This window comes from Anarhichas minor, unplaced genomic scaffold (assembly GCF_050575085.1).
Source record: "Anarhichas minor isolate MPS153535 unplaced genomic scaffold, ASM5057508v1 ptg000136l, whole genome shotgun sequence".
NCBI lineage: Eukaryota > Metazoa > Chordata > Actinopteri > Perciformes > Anarhichadidae > Anarhichas > Anarhichas minor.
Genome location: NW_027466582.1, coordinates 15,029,274 through 15,041,988, shown reverse-complemented (window position 1 = coordinate 15,041,988; position 12,715 = coordinate 15,029,274). Strand labels below are relative to the sequence as shown.

Genomic DNA, 12,715 nt, shown 5'->3' with positions numbered 1-12,715 from the left:
ATGCCAGGCCTCATCGTAACAAACTCGAGGTCAAACCTCACTCCTTCCTTACTCTTGTGCCTACTTTGTTGCTTCTTTTCTTTTTGTCAGAATCCCGCAGTAGGCTCAAACTGATTAACTCCTCATTTGTGTTTGTGTGCAGCTTCTACCTGTCGGTACGAAAGGAGGCCAACTCGCATCTGGTGGACGGGACGGGCCACAGGCCCCACTACAGCCTGCGTACTCTGTGCAGGGCGCTCAAGTTTGTGGCAGCGAACCCCTGCAACAGTGTGCAGCGCTCGCTCTACGAGGTAGGAGGCTAGGAAGACATTTTCTCATTTACTGCGAGTGATATTGAGATATGCCGGTAGTTTTTTTGTTTTATTTATTTTTAAGGTGTCGGTATATGTGGATGCAAAAGGAAGTCAGGGTCATTTCAATGTGATGGAGCTAGTTGTTTCCGTCCCCTGCATGTATTCCAAGTTGACAGTCTCCCTGATTCATGTTGGCAGGGTTTCTGCCTGAGCTTCCTGACTCAGCTGGACAGAAGTTCCCACCCTGTGGTCCAGAAGCTGGTGTGTCAGCACATCCTGATGGGAAACACCAAGTGTCTCAAACATGTAAGGACTTCTGAGATTTTTTTATGGTAGATTATTAGTATTTGAGCTTTGAAAATATCAACCTTCTATTTAAAAGAAAATAGAAGTTAATTGGTGGACATTTCAGCGACACTGGAGGGTGAGGGAGTGCTGTGTCTGTACTCAAGGTGGCTTTGCTAGAGATGGAGATGAACAGCAGGTTTTCTATTGTGTGGTCTTTAAACGTATGTCTATTTATGTATACATGCTTTATTTGGTAATAGTATTTTTAGTGGACTTTTTCCTTTTCCAAATCAAGGGTTAGACGATGACTAAGATTGGATGTTTTGACAATCTTGTGATTTTATATAAAAACAATGTACTTGACTTGACTAAAGGGTATAGGACACACCATGCTATTTAGGGTTTGTCTAATAGGGGGTTTAGCAGCAGCAGCAGCGTTAGTACCACTAAATAGTTGTTTTTAAATGTCACCCTTTATGTAAACCCATTTTGTTTGGTTTCCTGCAGCCCATCCCGGCGCCCTCAGGCCGGCCCTGCGTGGATGTGGAGGGCTACTGGGTGTCCCAGGGGGAGATGGAGCCGGCCTTGGACCCCAGTTACATCCTCACCGCCTCAGTCAAACTCAACCTCCGCGACCTCGCCAGAGTGGTATCTGCAGGGTAGGAAGACTGTTGGCCAGCTTGACCTTTTGCCCACGATTTCCCCCAAATCAATTGGTTCATCTATAAATATCCAGATGTTCCTTTTGTCAGAGCTAATTCTGGCCCTTTAGTAAAAGATGCATCAGGACAAAAATGTGGTCGGACTGAATTCCCCCCCCTGCGGTCGGTGATCGTCCGGGAAGGAAGCGATAAGCTTTTCATGCCTCTTGTATGGCTTGTGTTAAGGACAGACAATCTCCGGAACTAAATGTTGGTATAGAGTTTTCAGATGAAGCATTAGTGAGGGTCAACGTTGACGTTGAGCTCACAGTCAGGGTTCCAGTTCATCCCAGAGGTGAGGGGTGGGGCTGAGGTCAGGACAAACTGGGAGAACCATTACAGCCATTCCATGGTGCAGCTTTAAGCTTTGCCTTTAATGGAAGTGATGGACCCTAATCATGCAGAACAATCTGAGACCAAATGTGCACAAATATATGTTGAGATAAGATGTACTTTTTGCTCCACAACATCCCTCTACATTGTGCCCATTGACGAGCCTCTCTCTCTCTCTCTCCCTTCATGTTTGGTCCCTGCAGGACTCACCCGGTGCTGATCCAGGGAGAGACGTCAGTGGGGAAGACCAGCCTGATCCGCTGGCTGGCTGCAGCCACGGGGAACCAGTGCGTGAGAATCAACAACCACGAGCACACCGACATCCAGGAGTACATAGGCTGCTACTCATCCGACGACAAGGGCAAGCTGGTGTTCAAAGAGGGTACGAATACTCGTGCCAACCTGTCTTGGAAAAGAGCACAGTTCACCTTTGTTAGGACATTGTACAGTATCTGAGACTTCTATGTCTAGGAGAGATGTGATTTTTTTTTAAGCTCACTAATCACATTATTTACCATAACATAGAGAATCTGTCCACCATTGGTCTCCCATGGCGTTCCCCACAGACTTATGTCAATTGCTTGTCTATCTGCTCCAGGAGTTCTGATCGACGCCATGAGGAAAGGCTACTGGATCATCCTGGATGAGCTGAACCTCGCCCCCACTGACGTCCTGGAGGCTCTCAACAGGCTACTCGACGACAACAGGGAGCTCTTTGTGGCCGAGACACAGGAAGTCATCAAGGCTCACCCCAGATTCCTGCTGTTTTCTACCCAGAATCCACCTGGTCTCTACGGTGGCAGAAAGGTATATTCAGTCTGAGAGGGACTGCATCCTATCTAATAAACTCAATCCACTTCTATTGGGTAATCTTTTACCGTCTGATCTCCAGGTGCTCTCCAGGGCTTTCAGGAACCGCTTCGTGGAGCTGCACTTTGATGAGCTGCCCAGTGAAGAGCTGGAGACCATCCTCCACCAGAGGTGCAGCCTGCCTCCATCCTACTGCACCAAGCTGGTCAAGGTCATGCAAGACCTTCAGGTAACTGTGCACTCTTGTATGTTGTTGTATCGATTTGTATTACGTACCTGTTTCTGTACCTGGTGATCCTAACTTCACGTATGAAATGTGTCTTCCTCCCCATCAGTCCTTACGCAGGGGATCTTCTGTGTTTGCGGGGAAACATGGCTTCATCACCCTCAGAGATCTGTTCCGCTGGGCAGATCGCTACAGGCTAGAGGAGCAGACGGACGCCTGTCAGGACTGGCTGCAGCATTTGGCTGATGATGGTGAGGCTTGACAGACGTGCGTCTAAAAATGCCGACCGATCACCAGTGTTCCGTCGGAAACCTGAGATAAAGTTGTTGTCGTCGTTGTCTTCGTCAGGGTACATGCTGCTGGCGGGGCGCGTGAGGAAGCCGGAAGAAGAGGCCATCATCCTGTCCATCCTGGAGAAGCACTTCAAGAGGACGGTGAACCCTGAGAACCTGTTCTCTCAGAAACAGGTCACCAGCCAGTTCAGTAAGTGGAACATTAAAACACTTCACTAGGGATGCACAGATCTGACTAATAACAATACCCGGGCTTTGTGTAACGGACATTACTGAGTCAGTTCACTGATTGTATGACTCTTCGCTACTCGTGCTACTGCTGTTGCTAGTGTTTTAATCACAAATTCCATATTTCTTTAAGTTGCTTTTAAACTCTTTCAAATTAAAAGAAAAAGAGGAAGTGGACATCATAGACTTACAGTAAACTATTCAACTGAGAAATCTGGTAAGAGAATGACGCTATCAAGCTTGTCCGATGAACTCGGTATCATGTTGCCTCGTCGCTCTGATTGGCAGGTCCCTTCATCGACAGCATCGCCGGAGTCCCAGAGGAGTTTCGCCATGTGGTGTGGACGTACGGCATGAGACGACTAGCTGTGCTGGTAGGACGGGCGCTTCGATTCGGCGAGTCTGTCCTGCTTGTAGGAGACACCGGGTGAGATTCAAATCTGCCAGGCCCAATACGTTTGGTCTTTGAGAGGATTTGAGTAAAATGGACCTTTCCTCTAGTTCCCCTGTTTCCTGATAACATTTTTTAATCATGCTAATGTCTTTTTTTTTCTCTGTTCCTTCACCAGATGTGGAAAGACTACAATCTGCCAGCTGTTTGCTGCTCTGGCTGGACAGAAGTTTTTCGCAGTCAACTGTCACCTACACATGGAGACGTCTGACTTCCTGGGAGGCCTGCGACCCGTCAGGCACACGCATCAGGTACGGACGAGTCGGCAGTGGGTAGAAATAGAAATGTAAAAGGAGTGAGCAAGATACATGACAAAATCATAGATGACATTAGACATGTTATTATTCCTGAAACTTATTTTCATGTTAGTAGAAACACAATATCATTGATAACATATAGAATAAGTCAAGTGTGAACCTAATTTACATTCAAGTTTCATTCCTTAATGCATTTGTGTCTCATCGGATGCTCTATAAAATTGACTTTTCTCTCTCTCTCTCTGTGTTTGTGTAGACGGATGGTGAGGACAGCAGGCTTTTTCAGTGGCATGACGGCCCCTTGGTGCTGGCCATGAAGGAGGGAGGAGTCTTTCTCATGGATGAGATCTCCCTGGCAGACGACTCGGTGCTTGAGAGACTCAACAGGTAGATACACACACACACACACACACACAACACAATATACACAGCTAGTCACTCACAAGCAACAAACAACACCAGTAACAGTATATATATATATATATTATATAGTTCTGTAAGTGGTAAATACTCCTCATTACATTACACCCAATATTTCTCGGTATGGCTTACTTGGCCAAGCATCAATAAATATTTCTGCTTAAGACATCTGAGCATCTTAGTCGTCTTCTGTCATCACATCCGTTCACCAGCTCATAGATTTCCATCGCATCATCTGCATAGAGGTGGATTTCTGTCTGTATTGGAGTAATAGCGCTGTTATGTTATAAGCCTTGTGGTACCCGCTTTGTCAATAAAAGGGAGGTGGAGTCTTACAGCCTGAATAAAGAAGCTGCTCTGTAGCTGGTCCTTCGTATCACTTGCCAGACTCTACCCTTTTCTGACCCCTTTCAAGCTTTTAGTAAACCCCTTGATGATAGCTATTAAGACGTATATGCAACAGAGTGCACTTTTTCGTGCCGCATATTGTACTTTTGTTACACCTGGTGTGACATTTCACATGGCATATTTTGCATTTTGTGCTCATATTGCATTTTGAGAGCCTCAAAATCCAACAGGACCATGACACGGCGCCCCGATTACGGCCCCGCATGCAGGTGAATAACAGACAGTGTGTCGTGTTTCCTCTCAGTGTTCTGGAGACGGAGAAGTCCCTCGTGCTGGCAGAGAAGGGCAGCGGGGACAACGACGACGTGGAGCTGATCGGAGCGGCCGCAAGTTTCCGTCTGGTTGCCACCATGAATCCCGGAGGAGACTTCGGCAAGAAGGAGGTAGATACAAAATAATAGAAAAAAACAATAGCTGCAGAACTGCTGAAGGTAGACTGTTTGTCCTTATGGTTTAACATGCTTTTTACAAAATGTGTGTGCTTTAAGAGTAACCAACCAGAACCGTATGAAGTCTGACTTTTTTGTTTTGCTCGTCTGTTTCCCTCCAGCTCTCTCCTGCCCTCAGGAACCGTTTCACAGAGATCTGGTGTCCGCAGAGCAACAGCCGCAGCGACCTGGTTCAGATCATCCAGCACAACCTGCGCTCAGGCCTCTCACTCGATGGTAAACTAGAGAAATAGATCCAGTCATTCACTTGCATGTCCTGATTACAACTTAAACAGTCCACAAACACAACCATTATTACATCATCGTTACATTAATATTACAGTTTTTGTAGGGTCTGAATTAGTTCATGCAAAAATAATGGTAGGTAAGCGACATGAGACTGAACAATAATTAAATCTGTTAGTTGTCAGTTGAATATGTCTGCTAGTTACGTTGTTAACCAGTCAGAGGCAACAGTCACACCTCTTGCACTAATGCAGGGACACCTAGTTGGTCTTCATTGCTTTTGTAGTAAAGATAAAAAGACCCGTTGATCTGTTCTTTTTTTAATTTAAGCTAGCGGCATGGCTCCGCCGAGGTTTACATAACTACCAGGAAGGCTTTATGATCCAATAAAGGTGGAAAACGCAAAACAATAACCGTAAAAACAAAACAAAAATAGAATCCTGCTCCGTAACCAACAGCAGACAGAGATTAGCAGATGATGATCACAGAGGAGCATTTAGGAGCTAAAGTGGAGGATATTTTTCCCAAGAGTTGGGAACCCGAGTTAAAAATTAGAGTAAATATTGATTCATCAAGTGGATTTCAATGTTTCTTTGTGTCTGCTCGATGTGTTAATAAACTGTTTGCTTACACCTCCACCATAACAACTTCGTACGGTGATAGTATACCGACTACTGACAGTGATCGTCTCATTGATTTCACATTAAGCAACCCAACAAGGTCAAAGTTGATATTGATTGAATTTCAAGCACAACAGCGAGGCATAAAATCTGAGCAATGCGCAATACGCGAGGCAGCACTGCCGTAAAGTTCAAAGTAATTGCCGCCTCCCTAAATGTATGGCTCGTGATGGATGGTTTAGACTAGAGGGCTTTAGTCTTGTTAAACTACATCGTGAAACTGCAGACCTTAGGGTTGTTGCTCTGAAGCAAAACATACAGAACAATGACCCGATGAAGAAGGTGTTACTGATGCGTTTCCTTTCGGTCTCAAACGCAGGTGGCGACATCGCTGAGCTGATGCTGGACTTCATCGAGTGGCTGACCCAGCAGGACTTCGGCCGCCGCTGCATCCTGAGCGTCCGAGACATCCTGTCGTGGGTCTACTTCCTCAACGTAGTGTGCGAACGGGACGAGGACGGCTTCATGACCATGGGGGCCCTGGAGGACGACGAGGAGGCGGAGTGGGACCTCAGGCTGGACACCGTCACCGCCTTCATCCACGCCGCGTGTCTGGTCTACGTCGACGGCATTGGCTCCGGTGAGCCGACGGCTTGTTTTTTGTTTTTTTTAGCTCCACTGGGAATCTGTCTCCCAGAGAAAGCGTTTTAAGAAATGTGATCTGAGGCTCCCTTTTCTTGCAGGGACCACAGCGTCCTGTGCAGACAGCGCCCTCCTGGCGCGCCGGCTGTGCCTGGGCTACCTGCAGCAGCGGCTGAGCAAGATGACTAAACTGGATCAGGAGATGCTGGACGCCCTGAGAGTCTACGACAGCAGCCTGCCGCGGGAACCCCAGTGGGGCGAAGACTTCTTCGGCATTGACCCCTTCTACATTGCTTTAGGTACTAAGAATACGCTGCATCTACTGGTGTATGCCCCGCCTACCTCCGCTCATAAGTTGGTTACGTAATTTTTACGACAAATGCTAATCAGTGTTCACACCCTTTTTTTTTTTTTTTTGTCTCCGAGAGACTAGATTGTTGTCAAAACATTCTGCGGGACCTGGTTGTCGAAAATCAGTTACAGATTTTTAGCTTTTGTACTTTTTTATGGTATTAATTCCCCAAATTTCACCAAATATGGTTCACTAACCCTTGATGGGATCCAGATCTAGCTTGCCAAATTTCCAACTCCTTTTTTTTTTTCCTGTTATCTCAGGATTACATTGTTCAAATATCCCCAAATTTGTTGGCATTTTGGAATATTTATTGAAAGTATTGCAGCTATAACTTGCCAATACATTCTCGAAATTACGTCAAATTTGGTAAAGCCTTGGTTATTAAATACTTCTTTAGTAATGTTTACAAACTGTTACCTAAATGTCCACCCAGGGCCTCGGACTGAGAGCCGTGACCTGTCGGACTACGCCATCGCAGCGGGCACGACCGCCGTGAACGCCCAGAGGCTCCTGCGGGCGCTGAAGCTGCAGAGACCCGTTCTGCTGGAGGGCTCCCCCGGCGTGGGAAAAACCAGTCTGGTGACAGCGCTGGCAAAGGCTTCTGGGAACCATCTGGTCAGAATCAACCTGTCGGAGCAAACGGTAAAGCTTTTTATATGAAGGATGCTCAAAAGGTCCCCGATTGTGCTCCTGAATGAACTGATGCTGATGACGTGTGCTCTCTGGCAGGATGTCACCGATTTGTTTGGAACTGATCTCCCTGTGGAGGGAGGAAAGGGAGGAGAGTTTGCATGGCGCGATGGCCCTCTTCTGGCTGCTCTGAAGGCAGGCCACTGGGTTGTCCTGGACGAGGTAAGGACCGCTGTTCAGGTCATTTCTTTTTTTTTCAGTTTTGCACACCAGTTCTGACGGCTTGGAGCCCGGAGAAGACGAATTGTAATCAGACGATGTTGATAAAACCTGCGATGTTAAACTGACTCGGCTCGTTCCTCACGCTTGACAGCTGAACCTGGCCTCTCAGTCGGTGTTGGAGGGTCTGAACGCCTGCTTTGATCACCGGGCAGAGATCTACATCCCTGAGCTGGGGATGAGCTTCCAGGTCCAGCAGGAGAAGACCAAGATCTTTGGCTGCCAGAACCCCTTCACTCAAGGAGGTGGTCGTAAAGGACTGCCCAAATCCTTCCTCAACAGATTCACTCAGGTAGGAAACAGTCGAGAGGATTGCACAAACTTTTTTTTATGTACTTCGCCATTTTCAAAGTTTTCTTCTGTGCTTATTCATTACAACGAATAGACATGCTACGCAGCTTTCGAATGTTGAAATTCAAATGATAACGTCATGTTTTGAGAAATTTTAATTTGTGAATGTGTAAAAAGATCTGTAGTTTTTGGGGGGGGAAAGTTTCGTTAGTATTTCTGAATATCATTTCACATGTACCATGGCTGCTGTCGACCTCCTGGACCTCCTTGAAAAGAGAACTTAAAAAGCAAAAAGACAGAATCGTACCACTGAAGAGGCAATCTGACTTACCTCTGTGTTCTCAGGTGTTCGTGGACCAACTCACGAGCAAAGACATGGAGTTCATAGGAGACGCCATTTTCACCAGCATTGACAAGGAAATCATTGCTAAAATGGTGGAGTTCAATAAGAAGGTAAGCGTTTCTTGTACGACCGCTGAATTAGAGACTTGACTCCGCTGTGCCAGCTGGGATACAACCTGCTAGTCTAGCATGTTTAAAACACTTAAGAGCTTCTCTTCCCCCCCCCCTGCCTCCAACAGCTTGTCCAGGAGGTGTGTGTGGAGCGGCAGTGGGGTCAGAAAGGAAGTCCCTGGGAGTTCAACCTGCGGGACATGTTCCGCTGGTGTCAGCTGATGCAGGCTGACCAGTCCCCAGGATTTTTCAACCCAGGCCAGCACGTAGCCTTGGTGTACGCCGACAGGATGAGAGCGGAGGCTGACAAGGCTCAGGTACAATGTTCTTTGATGGTACTCGAGAGTCCACAAGAAACTTTATCAGTATATCACTGGTTTAGGTGGGTTTTCAAGAAATCCTATACAAAGGGTTGACGTCTGTCGTTTGGATTAACAGTTCGCTGTACATTTATAAAATAATAAATACAGTGTAATATTATGTAATTGCTTTTTTTATGCAAACTGTCATTGGTGGATTCACACAAAAAGAAAAAAAGGACAGCCTTTTTGTGGTCCTCATGCCAGAGCCTGTATTTGAGCATAATAACTTCCCTTTTCTTTTCTGCATCCAGTGACCACCCTCGGTTTTCTTTGTGTTGTTACTGACCCGTATGGAAAGTCTGTTTTTCCACTGTTCAGTCTGTGAAGCTCCTCTTCTTCCACACAGGTTCTGTCCGTGTTCAGGAAGGTGTTCGGCGAGGACTTTGAGCCTTACAGCGGCTCCAGACAGTTCCACATCACGCCACTCAACCTGCAGGTTTGTCACAACAACAAAACCTCTTCCTGTTTGTTTTGAAGCAAATGTTTTAAATTGTACAGACAAAAAGTATTTCTTCTCTCGTGGATTGCTCCCTGTAGGTGGGGTTCTCCGTCCTGCAGCGCAGCGGCGGAGCCCCGGTGGCCCTCGACCCCCCGCTGTCCATCACACACCAGGCGCTGCGGCCCCTGGAGTCCCTGATGAAGTGCGTGGAGATGGGCTGGATGACCATACTGGTCGGCCCCACGGCCAGCGCAAAGACCAGCCTGGCGAGACTGCTCTCTCTGCTGACCGGACACCGCCTCAGGGTCATGGCCATGAACAGCGCCATGGACACCACCGAGCTGCTGGGAGGCTTCGAACAGGTAACCAGGACCTCGCGTGTCTAGCTTGCGTAGCCTCTTTCATTGTCTCGAAGCATCCGACTGCTTCACTCTGCACTCTTTTCCTCTTTTCAGGTTGATATCATGCGGCCGTGGCAACAAGTGCTGGAGAGCGTGGACTACATAGTCGCCATGGTAATAAGGCGTGGCCTGATGTCGCTGGATGTCGGCATCCAGGACACGGAGTTCCTGCTGCAGACGTGGGGTCTGTTCTGCCACTGGCTGAAGGAGGAAGGACTGCAGAGAACCGGGGGGACCATCAACTCCGAGGCGCTGAACAAGCTGGAGATCATCATCCTCCTCCTGCAGAAACTCAACACCAAGCTCAAAGTGTTCACTGGTAACGGCCAAGTAGCGTCTGAAAAGTTTGGTTGTCCTGTAAGTATAAGAATGTGTTTCCGGTGCTGTAACTCGCTTGTGTTCGTGTCCTCCAGACATGTCCAAACTGCAGATGGACTTCACGCTGCTGAAGGAGCGTCTCGCTCAGCTGGAGGACGGCTGGACAAACGGAGGCTTCGAGTGGCTGGACGGTATGCTGGTCCAGGCCCTGCAGGCCGGTGACTGGCTGCTCATGGACAATGTCAACTTCTGCAGGTGAGAAATCATGGGATTTAGAAATCATGGCTGGGTTTTAATCATAGTTTGAAAGGCACTTTTGGAGGTCAAAAATATTGATAAAAATGTCACTGATCAAGTATTGTTTTCGTAGCGCCTCTGTCCTGGATCGCCTCAACGCTCTGCTGGAGCCTGGTGGGTCACTCACCATCAACGAACGCGGCGTCATAGACGGCAAGACCCCCAAAATCACCCCGCATCCCAACTTCAGGTAGTACGCAATATTAGAGCCTGTTCACTTCTTGTTGAAGCCTTTTGAAGAAGTGTGTGCTCAGCTGTGTGTGTGTGTGTGTGTGTGCAGGTTGTTCCTGACCATGGACCCGGCGCATGGGGAGCTCTCCCGAGCCATGAGGAACAGAGGGGTGGAGGTGTACATCCCAGGGGAACATGAGGGGTCCTGCTGGGACACACTGGACCTGAAGACCCTGCTTCACACTGCCGGGGTGACCGGGGACTGTGTGTGTGATCTGCTGATTGAAATACATAAGAGCATCAAATCTGCCATTTGGGGTAAGCAGCTGAATGACGATAGCAAATACATGTGCTAACTAGTCAATCTGCAGAATTTAGAAGACACAAAACGACTGGCCTCTATCTTTCAGATTCCCCGGCCTCGTCAGTGGCCTCCCTGCTCCATGCCGCCACCCTGCTGTCCTGCCAGCTGCAGCGAGGTGTCGACTTACCCAGCGCCCTGCAGCATGCCTGTGGAGAGGCCTACTCGCTCTGCCAACGCACCACCGCCAGCCAGAAGGTATCGACAAGCCCTTATCGACGCTTCCCCAACTGTAATATGTCCACTGTCTCACCACTATGAGTAGGATTTGTCAGTTCCGGATTGTAAACACAACATTCAAAGTTGGCCCCTCCCCTCCCGGCTCAGCGAGGGTTAGGTCTTTGGCGTACCGTGATCGTGGGAGTGAGGGTGCTGTAATTTATCGGTACAATGCTCGTGTCCTTTTTTGCAAAATAATTAGTCAACTGTTTGTCATGACTTTTTAAATTTGTGAATTGAACATTATCTAAAAGTTTTCTGAATCTGCTTCAGAATATGATTTTACAGGGCAAACAATGCTGTGATGTGTGTAAAGGATAAAATAATCATTTAAATATAGCAATTTTTGTCTTTCAGCTCTTTGGCAGTTATCTATAGTGATAATAATGGTCCAAAATGATGTAAAATTGCATAGTTTTAAGTCAGAAACTTGAGGGAGGACCCCCAAACGTATCTTTTATTCACTTTAGAAATTCAGAATTTGTCTCTTTATCCTGCTTCGTAATACGAGCTTCCTGACAGGAACACTGCTCGTAAAACCTGAATGAATAGCTCACACCCTCTCTGTCAAATCATAAATCCAAATGCTTTTCAGCTGGAGCTCAAAGACATCCAGTGAGCACAATCATGCTCCCCAGGGGATGAATAAACATTAGTGTCCTGTTTCCCCTCCAGCAAGCACAACAGGTGATCGAGCAGCACTTGGCCATCCTGGACACAGAGGACTGGGGCAGCGGGCTGCTGTGTGCTGGAGTTTGGCCTGACGGCTTCCCGTCTGCCCTCCTCTCCACGGAGGATTCCTGCTTCTCCGCTGTCCTCAGAGATGGACAGGTCCTCTCATTTTGCCTGAACACCCTCAGCCTGCAGGGCAAACGGTAAGAATAGTGACAACACAATCGCATGTGTCTGTAACGGAAAAGTGCAACACAGGCCTACCTATGTGAATGTACTCTGGAAGGGCCGACACATTATAGAAAAAGGTGTTAACATAAAGATGTGCCTGAATTTGATATAGTGAAAGCACCTAAAGTGGCAGTTGAAACCAAATTTCTGTTAAAAAAAAATAAATACTGAAAGGAGTTGAAGTGGGGGGATAACTTTACTTGTAATGTCAGCTGAAGTGTAAGTGCATGAAAACAGGAGATGAGACTTGAGCTTTGCATTGTCAATTTAACTGAACATTGAAAGGAGTTGACGTGTCAGTTTGCCGCTTAAGGAAAAAAAATGACTGATCGTGTCGTCCACAGCAATCGTCCGCTGAGTCTGAGTGACCTGCAGAGGGCGCTGCAGAGCAGCGGCGCCCATGAAGGGCTGATGTTCTCCGGAGGAGTGGTGGATCTGGCGGAAGGAGACACTCTGAGGCTGATCCCCACGGCAGTCCGGCTGCTCACTGAGAGAGCCTCTCACGGAGACTGGATCCTCCGCAGCAGCTGGCTCTCACACCTGGGGAAGAGCTACAAATATGCCCCTGGTTTGTGACTCGACAGACACACCC

At 47.6% G+C, this 12,715-nt stretch overlaps 1 protein-coding gene across 1 annotated transcript in view; it reads left to right on the top strand.

Moving 5' to 3' along the window:
- The window catches only part of mdn1 (midasin AAA ATPase 1), a 52,478-nt gene that overhangs the window by 11,860 nt on the left and 27,903 nt on the right, over nucleotides 1-12,715 (top strand). Inside the window, exons 21-49 of the mRNA XM_076083610.1 lie at nucleotides 143-290; nucleotides 492-599; nucleotides 1,089-1,240; nucleotides 1,819-1,997; nucleotides 2,214-2,422; nucleotides 2,508-2,654; nucleotides 2,761-2,902; nucleotides 3,000-3,134; nucleotides 3,461-3,599; nucleotides 3,742-3,874; nucleotides 4,137-4,267; nucleotides 4,953-5,091; nucleotides 5,259-5,373; nucleotides 6,382-6,642; nucleotides 6,746-6,943; nucleotides 7,433-7,641; nucleotides 7,729-7,851; nucleotides 8,003-8,200; nucleotides 8,545-8,652; nucleotides 8,781-8,969; nucleotides 9,361-9,450; nucleotides 9,552-9,815; nucleotides 9,909-10,173; nucleotides 10,268-10,427; nucleotides 10,543-10,659; nucleotides 10,750-10,958; nucleotides 11,051-11,199; nucleotides 11,896-12,095; nucleotides 12,468-12,691. Of these exons, the coding sequence (XP_075939725.1) occupies nucleotides 143-290; nucleotides 492-599; nucleotides 1,089-1,240; nucleotides 1,819-1,997; nucleotides 2,214-2,422; nucleotides 2,508-2,654; nucleotides 2,761-2,902; nucleotides 3,000-3,134; nucleotides 3,461-3,599; nucleotides 3,742-3,874; nucleotides 4,137-4,267; nucleotides 4,953-5,091; nucleotides 5,259-5,373; nucleotides 6,382-6,642; nucleotides 6,746-6,943; nucleotides 7,433-7,641; nucleotides 7,729-7,851; nucleotides 8,003-8,200; nucleotides 8,545-8,652; nucleotides 8,781-8,969; nucleotides 9,361-9,450; nucleotides 9,552-9,815; nucleotides 9,909-10,173; nucleotides 10,268-10,427; nucleotides 10,543-10,659; nucleotides 10,750-10,958; nucleotides 11,051-11,199; nucleotides 11,896-12,095; nucleotides 12,468-12,691 (4,841 nt within the window). The remainder of the gene's footprint in view (nucleotides 1-142; nucleotides 291-491; nucleotides 600-1,088; nucleotides 1,241-1,818; nucleotides 1,998-2,213; nucleotides 2,423-2,507; nucleotides 2,655-2,760; nucleotides 2,903-2,999; nucleotides 3,135-3,460; nucleotides 3,600-3,741; nucleotides 3,875-4,136; nucleotides 4,268-4,952; nucleotides 5,092-5,258; nucleotides 5,374-6,381; nucleotides 6,643-6,745; nucleotides 6,944-7,432; nucleotides 7,642-7,728; nucleotides 7,852-8,002; nucleotides 8,201-8,544; nucleotides 8,653-8,780; nucleotides 8,970-9,360; nucleotides 9,451-9,551; nucleotides 9,816-9,908; nucleotides 10,174-10,267; nucleotides 10,428-10,542; nucleotides 10,660-10,749; nucleotides 10,959-11,050; nucleotides 11,200-11,895; nucleotides 12,096-12,467; nucleotides 12,692-12,715) is intronic.